Raw genomic sequence first — 9,899 nt, forward strand, 5'->3', positions numbered from 1 at the left:
GTACTGACGCTTGATGGCGACCGTTTCAATTAGTAAATCGTTGTTCTTCTTTTTGTTTATCCCGACTTCTTTGGTATTCGCGTTCCGCCTTCTCCATGCTTATTCTGTCTATTATGTTCCAGTTTTCTCTAGCCATAGAATTGGAAAGTGCGAGGTGGAGTCGTAATAACCTCTCACTTATTTGCTACAGATCTTTGAAGGTCTTGTGAATTCTTTCACGTATTTTAGTGCTTGTAACACCTTTGTAATCCGACAACATGGAAAAGAGCGTCTCCAACATCCCACGATCAAATTTAACACAAAAGAAATATGTAGGTAAATCAATTCATCAATAGATTTCACTGCTTTAAAACAATGTTGTAATTATTTAAAATAATAATAAATTTCTTTAACATAAAGATCTTTTTATGTTTATAATCGTGTTTTCTTTTATACTAAAACAGTAACCTTTTATTTTGTAAATAAATCATAAAAAAGGGATAAAATCGGAATGTATCTAAACAAAATAACATTGTGCAGTTAGAAATAACCCACATAAAAGTGAAAAGAAAGGTCGACAAATTTTAAAATGAAATCAAACGTTTTAAAGATTTTAGCTTATTTTTAAATATAAAAAGATAAATAAAAAACATTTTTAATTGAACAACAAACTTTGTACTCTCAACCAACTAAACGTTGAGATAACGTAATAAACACAAATGCAAAGTCATTCCACATACCTGTCATTGCGAGTATTTTACTCATTCTTATAATTTGAAATCAATAAAATGGAAAATACTGGGTAAGTACTAAATAATATTAATTAAATTTTAAAAATTTAATCGATTTTAGAAAATTATCCGGAAAAACTTTATTCATAACCGGCGCGAGTCGTGGAATTGGTTTAGCAATCGCATTAAAAGCAGCAAAAGACGGTGCAAACATAGTTTTAGCCGCAAAAACGGCCAAACCCCATCCCAAACTCCCCGGAACAATTTACACGGCAGCTGCAGAGGTTGAAAAAGCCGGAGGTAAAGCTCTACCGTGTATCGTCGACGTACGAGATGAAAAACAAATACAAGAAGCCGTAAAAAAAGCTGTAGAAAAATTCGGCGGAATTGATATTGTTGTTAATAACGCTTCCGCAATTTCAATGACTGGAACTTTAGATACCGAAATGAAGCGTTACGATTTGATGCATAACATTAATACGAGAGGAACATTTTTAGTATCTAAAGAATGTATTCCTTATTTACAAAAAAGTTCTCATCCGCACATTTTAAATATTTCTCCCCCGCTTAATATGCATCCGGGATGGTTTTCGAAAAACGTTGCTTATACGATGGCTAAATATGGGATGTCTATGTGCGTTTTGGGAATGAGCGAAGAATTAGAACCGTTTGGAATTGGTGTTAATGCGTTGTGGCCAAAAACAGGTAAGATAAAATAAGAAATATCAAATTAAACTAAAACCAGAATTAACACTATCCAAGAGCTGTGGGGATTGAGAAAATGTATTCCAGTATCGGGTACCAGGTATGTGTCATAATTGAGGAAAAAGTACTTAAAAAGTATGTTTAGATGTTTCGCGTTCATTAAAATGAAAGAAATCATCAGGTGTTCTATCGCTAGAACCTCCATATTCGCTACCATCATCGTCAATAGATATAAGTTCCACCCCAGCTCTGATTACCAATTTCTTTATAACGTCCAGAGAATATTTTGGGGTTTTTAAAACATCGCAACTTAAATTTTGGATGAACAATTGCAGAAATAATTGTAGACTCTGACGTCAAATTAACTATGTCGGAAAACCTTCTATTTAAGCTATCCATACATGTTCTTAAAAGTAATTCACCATTGGAACTCATATACTGAAGCTTTAATTTTTCCCATTTATTTCCTACTGCCGAGGAAGAAGACTCGGCAGTAAGTATCCATAATAAACACAATCCTGTCCTTGCAAAACGTCGAGTGTTAAAACAAGAGGTTTCAATACCATATAGTACTGCAACTCGGTTTCCTTAAAATTTTTAATGTTAAGCCGCGAGAGTATGTCCCAAAAACGCTTTGATTATTTCAGCAATTTTGGGTCTACCTGCTTTTGCCTATAAGATACTACATTTTGAAAAAACTTGTGTATCTCTCGTTCTTACTGTAACATTTGATTGAATTGCATTTTTGCAATCGGTCGTGGCAATTAAATTTAACGTATGAATGGCACATCGAATATGCGCTGGTAGCATTATTATTCGATTTCATTCATCTGATCTTCTTCTTGATCTTCATGTAGTGCATGTGTGTGTCTGGTTTTGTTAACCTCTAATTCTTGGAATTCTTCTGTAATCGAGAATTCACGGAATGCTTTAACAAAATTCGAATCATTGTCCGTTACTGTCGCGACGATTTGGGCTGATCTAATATTAAAATTAAAACTGATGTTTTCAAGCATTTCTCCAATATTCTTGTAGTCTTTCTCTCCAAGTTTGCGTCTATTCAGTGCAGTATAACACCCATAAAATTTCTTGTTTTGGTGGACCATATGTCAGCGGTGCCACATAGTCCTACTTTTAAATTTTTTTTTTAAGATTTTCTATATGAGAGTTATACATCTCATTAATAAGTCTCATTGCAGTTTTTCTTCAGGAGACATTAACTTTTGTTCCGTCGAACAACCTTAGAAAACTTTCATTTTCAGTTATTGACACAGCGGACATAGTGTTAACAATGAAATACACTATTGTTTTTTCAAACTCTGCGTAAACACACTTTTTGAATTCATGATACTCCATTTTGCTTGTTTGGATTTCGTACCTGTTAGACCAATTCACGAAGTAGTACCCTTTAACTTGCTTTTGCTGTCTTTTAGTTTCTCTTTGTGTTGGAGATAGTCATCGTAGGATTTGTTTCCATGGGCTCTTTTTAGGTGCTTAACAAAATTTATCGTACTTTCGGCAGAGTCCTTAATAATCTTTTTTGAAGGAAGACAAAACTGACGCAGAGCTTCGACATGCGAATTCTTGTCGCACGTTTCAATCAAGAAAAATGTTCTGTCCAGCATTAGGGTGCTCTTGCACTCTTCAATGTTACTTGCTGCAATCATAGTTGATAAAGAGGTGGATGCAGTAGTGGGGCTAGCAATTATTTCGACATCGGAAACATTGAAATGCATGCTTTCAGTGTCCCTAGAAGTCGCAGGCTGAATATTTTTGAAATAGTGTGATATTTTGGCTGATACGGATGGTTTTTTAGTCCTAGGTACATAGCCTTCATCACTTTATGATGAATTATGGAAAGGATCTGGTTCTGTATCACTTGAAATCTCCATGGTCCTGTTTATAAGTAAAGAAATACAATTTTAAAATGCCAAAAAATCAGACTAATAGCGAACTCCATTGGGAAGAATTCTTGGTTACAGAAGAACCCCAAGATTTAGAAATAAACAAAACAAGACATGCACCAGATAAAGATCATGAAAATCAGATGAATGAAATGCAATTCAATCAAATGTTTAAATTTGTTTCAAAACAGCCTTAAAATTATCTACTCTTTAAACAATATTTCTCGCCATATTTGCTATCTATAAATTAGGTTGTACTAGATTTTCATATTCCAGATAAATCTCTTACTTACCTTAAAATAAAACACCTTTAACCTCAAAAAGCAACAAATTTACGATACGATACAATCAATCAATGTCCGTGTTCATCACGCAATAATAATAGTTACGTAAAACCACCCCGCAAAACATTTAACCTTTTCTCACTGTTATTTGTACTGGTGATCTCGCCCGCCGAACGTTGTCATGTAACTGTTCAATAACTAATAAGGCGATAGAAACACAAACCCATTCAGACAAGCTCAAACTTGTTTAAGTACCCGAGAATAATGTATGTACTCGAATATCCGATGGGGGTATCGGATACTAACTAAGTGTTAATTAATGTTAAGTGTATTTGACGAACCGGATACCGAGTACAATTGATTCCAATGTGTTAGGTAGGTACCGGGTACTTCAAAATGTAATCAGGAGTATATTATTGAATATTTTTACCCGAGCTCTGACTATAAATCACTAAAACTAATACTATCTAGTGACAGTGTTAATTCTAATTTTAGTTGTTACTCAGCGTCAGGTTATTCTATATTTTTAATGAACTAACACAAGACCTAGAACTAGAAACATACAGATTTAGTCGCAAGTCTCTCAAGACGGCTAAACCAGAATGATTCTCATTCCAGGTCTTATGTTAGTTCTAGTGATAGTGCTAATGTAAAACTAGGACTAACACTACACCTAAAACTAGAAAGTATGGGGTTTATCCTTGCGGCTTTAGCCGTAGGTTCTAGTTTTAGTGCAATAAAAACATGCAACATAGAGATATCTTATACTAACTAGCGCTACTTATCGCTGTCACTAGAACTAACATTAGACCTAGAAGTAGAAACATTCAGGTCTAGCCGTCTGAAGAGACGCACGGCTAAACGGAATGTTTATAGTTCTAGGTCTAGTATTAGTTCTAGTTTTCGCTCAATAAAAATATACAATAATCTAGCGTTGTGTAACAAATAAATCTATTTCTAGTGTTAGTTCTAGCTTTACACTAGCACTGTGACTATGTAGAACTAACACTATACCGAGAACTATTATAGAATCATTTAGGTTTAGCCGAACGTCTCTAAAGACGGCTAAACCCGAATGATTCTAGTTCTAGTTTTGCACTTGCACTGTCACTAGAACTAACATTAGACCTAGAACTAGAAACATTCGGGTTTAGCCGTCTTTAGTGACGTTCGGCTAAACCCAAATGATTCTAGATTCGCCTAGAAGCGACTCTACTTCTAGGTCTTGTGTTAGTTCTACTGCTAGTGCTAGTGTAAAACTAGAACTAACACTACACCTAAAACTAAAAAGTATGGGGTTTACCCATAGGTCTAGTTTTAGTGCAATAAAAACATGCAACATAGAGATATCTTATGCTAACTAGCGCTACCTATCACTGTCACTAGAACTAACATTAGACCTAGAAGTAAAAACATTCAGGTCTAGCCGCCTGAAAAGACGCACGGCTAAACAGAATGTTTCTAGTTGTAGTATTAGTTCTAGTGACAGTGCAAGTCTAAAACTAGAATTAACACAAGACCTAGAACTAGAATCATTCAGGTTTAGCCGTCTTAAGAGACGCACGGTTAAACGGAATGATTCTAGTTCTACATCTTGTGTTAGTTCCAGTGATAGTGCTAGTGTAAAACTAGAACTAACACTAGACCTAAACCTACAACCATTCGGGTTTCGCGAGGAGTGTTAGTTCTAGTTATAGTGCAATAAAAATATGCAACATAGTGATATCTTAAGCTAACTAATGCTACTTACCACTGCCACTAGAACTAACATTAGACCTAGAAGTAGAAACATTCAGGTTTAGCCGTCTTAAGAGCTGTACGGCTAAATGGCATGTTACTAGTTTTAGCTCTAGTGTTAGTTCCAGTTTTAGTGCAATAAAAATATACAATAATCTAGCGTTGTGTAATAATTAAATCAAGGCAGTTCTAGTTTTATACTAGCACTGTTACTATGTAGAACTAACACTATACCCGAACGTCTCTAAAGAAGGCTAAACCTGAATGATTCTAGTTCTAGGTATAGTGTTAGTTCTAGTTTTACACTTGCACTGTCACTAGAACTAACATTAAACCTAGAACTAGAAATGTTCTGGTTTAGCCGTGCGTCTCATAAGACAGCTAAATCCGAATGATTCTACTTCTAGGTCTTGTGTTACTTTTAGTTTTACACTAGCACTGTTACTATGTAGAACTAACATTGGGTGGTATGAATGAAAAGCGAGCAAATGCTCTTAAGTATAAGCAACAGCTATAAGCTTATGCTGAAAGTAAAAGGTCCGAGTATAAGCATTTGCTCCGATTTGTATGAATTATGATTTGCTTTTACTTATGAGCATCTGCTTAGATCAAATGAGGATTTGCTCGTCTAACTCGTCGTGACTTGTATAAATCGGTGCCGCAGTTGTTATATTTACGCTCTTAGTATTTGATGTTTGTGTTTATTTACCTAACCTAACATACTGAATTATACCCTTAGAAGTTTAATGCTTTGTATAAACCAGTAATTTGTAAGACAACAATGTCGGCAGAAGAAAATGGTGACGATGTATCAAGCAACAATTTGCTAGTAGCATTGCAGTTGCAAAAAAGGCCGGAAATTCTATGGAAAACACAAATTCCGCAGAAAAAAACATTGAAAGATGAAGCCTTGAGGCAATCAGTTCTTGAGCTAGAACGTCAATTGGGAAAACCATTAACCTCTTCTCAATTGATGAAAAAAGTAAACAATATGAAAACGAGGCTAAAAAGCAAAGTGGACAAAAACAAAACCGGGAATAAAAAAATCGTTTTATGCCAGTGGGAAAAAATTTTGCACGAATTAATGGATGGAGAGGATAATCTGACTATAAGCAAAATTCCTGGTAAGTATGTATTTTATTTAACCTGTTTATATTATACAAATATATGTATCGCGTATATATTCATAAAACTTTGTTAAAGTTAATTCTTTACATAACTTACCTAACTAGATGTATAAAAAATGGCATAAAACGGCGCATAAAAATATTTGTTTGTATATTTAAATTTGTAAAGCATAAGTATTTAATAAAAATATCAATATATATGTTTTTTATTTTAATTATTTCAAACTCTTATAATACACAAACTTCTACCTCAAATTCTGTGTAAAGATAACATCAGCTATTTCAAGTCTTCGCTCTCTTGCACGCTGAAGAAGACGATCTTCTTCTAATTCATATTCTTCGCCGTTATTGAGATTTTCTTCATCATCATCATCTGGAAAATCTGCATCTCCTAAATATTTGGCAATGTTGTGTAGTACAATGCAACAAACAATAACGGAAGGGACTCTTTCCAATTTAACACGGCACATATATTTTAGAATTGGAAATCTTCGCTTAAGTTGGCCGAAACATCTTTCGATAATCACCCTTTCTTTCTTAAACAATCTGTTGTAAGTTCTTTCAGATTCGTTATTTGGGTTCCGAAATGGTGTCATTAGCCACGGTTCCAAACCATAACCGTCATCTCCTAATAATATTGCACCAGGGAATTGTTGCATAATCAAACGTGTTTCAGAATTTCTCCAAATTCTAGCGTCATGCACAGAACCCGGCCAACTTGCATCAACACTAGTAAAGATTTCTTTGGAGTTGCACGTTGCTTGCACATTTAAAGTCGCCAACCCCTTTCTGTTGATGTATTCATCACCGTGATGGATAGGTTTCAATATTTGAACGTGTGTGCAATCAATTACGCCTATCGCACATGGAAATTGAAATGTCTCCTGCCACCTCTCCTGTGCTTCGTTTACTTGGTTCAACGTTGACGGAAATTTGATCCATAAAGGAGCTTTTTCGAGTATTTTGTTAATCACGAACGTAATTGTTTTTGATACTGTCGACTGATGAAATCCCAATTCTTCAGCAACACCAGTTTGGAAACCAGGATTGGCCATATACCGTAAAAATATCTTAATTTTAAGGTCCGACGAAAGAGCACCTCCTCTTCTTTCGTTGTTCTCGCACATAAAGTGTGTTGCAATGTAATGCAAATTTTCTTCCTCAAACCGGTAAAGTGATTTAAAATCTCGGTTATCAGCTCCTCTTCGTACTTTGTAATGTTTTTCTGCCCGTAAATTAATAAACTCTGCCATTATTACCGACCACTGAAAGGGTGCATCTAGTACTGAACTAGATGCACATTTTATCGAGCATATGCTCAAAATGTGAAGCAAAACCTCCGTTTTATTCATATCAATCGGAGCATATGCTTAAAAGTAAGTAGATGCTCATGCTCAGAGGAAAGTGTTGAGTAAAAGCTTTTACTTACATTTTTATTCATAAAATATGTAGCAAATGCTCGAAATTTTGCGAGTATAAGGTTTTACTCTCCTTTATTCATATCACCCATTACACCTAGAACTAGAAACATTCGGGTTTAGCCGTGCATCTCATAAGACAGCTAAATCCGAATGATTCTACTTCTAAGTATTGTGTTAATTCTAGTATAAAACTAGAACTAACACTAGACCTAGAACTAGAAACATTCGGATTTAGCCGTGCGTCTGAGGACGCACGGCTAAACCCGATATTTTCTAGTTCTAGATCTAGTGTTAGTTCTAGTTTTGGTGCAATAAAAATATGCAACTTAGTGAAATCTTATGTTTTGAGCACTACTTACCACTGCCACTAGAACTAACATTAGACCTAGAAACATTCGGGTTTAGCGGCACGTCTCTCAAGACGGCTAAACCCGAATGATTCTAGTTCTAGGTCTTGCGTTAGTGCTAGTGATAGTGTATAACTAGAACTAACACTAAACCTAAAACTAGAATCATTCGGGTTTCTCGGGGAGTGTTAGTTCTAGTTTTAGTGCAATAAAAATATGCAACATAGTGATATCTTAAGCTAACTAGTGCTACCTACCACTGCCACTAGAACTAACATTAGACCTAGAAGTAGAAACATTCAGGTTTAGCCGTCTTAAGAGCCGTACGCCTAAATGGTATGTTACTAGTTTTAGGTCTAGTGTTAGTTCCAGTTTTAGTGCAATAAAAATATACAATAATCTAGCGTTGTGTAACAATGAAATGTAGGTAGTTCTAGTTTTATACTAGCACTGTTACTATGTAGAACTAACACTATACCTAGAACTATTATAGGTATATTAATATATACCTAGAACTAACATTAGACCTAGAACAAAGATTAAAGAGTAAACAAGATGCAACGTTTCGTGTCGGCACCTTTGATGCAGGGCTGCCATTTTTTATGACCTTGAACGCATAAGCGCATTGTACCAGGTTGGCCAGAGACAGCAGAACGCGTTTTGAAGAGAAAGGAAGCTAAAGACTGAAACGAAGTAATTTATCTCAAATATACTGCTTTCTCTAATTAAACACTCTGATTATGAAAATTAGGTATTTTTCTTTTTTTATTATATAATAACATAATTTATATACTTTAATAGAATACTTCTCTCTTAAAACATCAGCGTCTGTAACACGTGACGTCACGATTAGGGCATGTCAGGGAGGTGTATACGTTTCATACGTTGAAATCTTTCGTCTGGCCAACCTAGTACAACACGCTTTACAGACCTTGGTCAGGACATTTAAATTGGAATGTTTTCTATCTCTTTTCAAACCTAGTTTCTTACTCTATTTCTAGTTCTAGGTCTAGTGTTAGTTCTAGCGACAACGTTAATTCTAGTTTTAGTTATTATTTAGCGCCAGGTTGTTGTATATTTTTATTGAACTAAAACTACAACTAACATTAGACTTTTGGCACATTTAGGTTTCTTGTTCTAAATGTACATACCTTAATTAATACTGACCATAGAAGCATTCTTACTTATAAGAAATATCAAAGTTTTTAATGCAATACATTTTTAGCTGTGGGTACAGCAGCTACTAATATGTTGGGTGGAGATGTAATGATAAATCAATCAAGAAAACCTGAAATTATGGCTGATGCTGCCTATGCAATTTTAACATCTGATCCAAAAACAACTACAGGAAACTTCTTTATTGACGATGAATTACTTCTTAAAAAAGGAGTAACAAATTTTGATCAATACTGTTTTAATCCAGAAATGAAAAATGAATTGTTTGTGGATTTCTTCATTGGTGAACCCCCAATGGATGGAATAGCAACATGTACATCAGATCCCAGACAATCTCCAATGTATTCAAAATTATTATTAAATAAATTATAAATAAATTAAAATATTAAGATATATTTTTATGTATCACTTAATTAACAATTTTCATAAATAGAAAAGTATCAATATTTTTCAATTTATTTTTATGTTATAAGTTGTCCTCTTCCAAG

General features: G+C 34.6%; 1 protein-coding gene across 1 annotated transcript; it reads left to right on the forward strand.

Moving 5' to 3' along the window:
- The first annotated feature begins 542 nt into the window (after positions 1–542).
- On the forward strand, positions 543–9,860 carry LOC111416179 (hydroxysteroid dehydrogenase-like protein 2). Its single transcript, XM_023048133.2, has 3 exons — positions 543–781; positions 832–1,415; positions 9,461–9,860. The coding sequence occupies exons 1-3, from the start codon at positions 768–770 to the stop codon at positions 9,781–9,783; spliced, it is 921 nt and encodes a 306-aa protein (XP_022903901.2). The 5' UTR covers positions 543–767; the 3' UTR covers positions 9,784–9,860.
- Positions 9,861–9,899: the final 39 nt, after the last annotated feature.

The sequence above is a fragment of the Onthophagus taurus genome, chromosome 7 (genome assembly GCF_036711975.1).
Source record: "Onthophagus taurus isolate NC chromosome 7, IU_Otau_3.0, whole genome shotgun sequence".
Lineage (NCBI taxonomy): Eukaryota > Metazoa > Arthropoda > Insecta > Coleoptera > Scarabaeidae > Onthophagus > Onthophagus taurus.

What these genes read in the sequence shown, in the direction of transcription:
- LOC111416179 (XM_023048133.2), top strand. An exon ending in TGCGTTGTGGCCAAAAACAG is followed by an intron (nt 1,416 to 9,460) that starts GTAAGATAAAAT and finishes ATACATTTTTAG; the next exon opens with CTGTGGGTACAGCAGCTACT.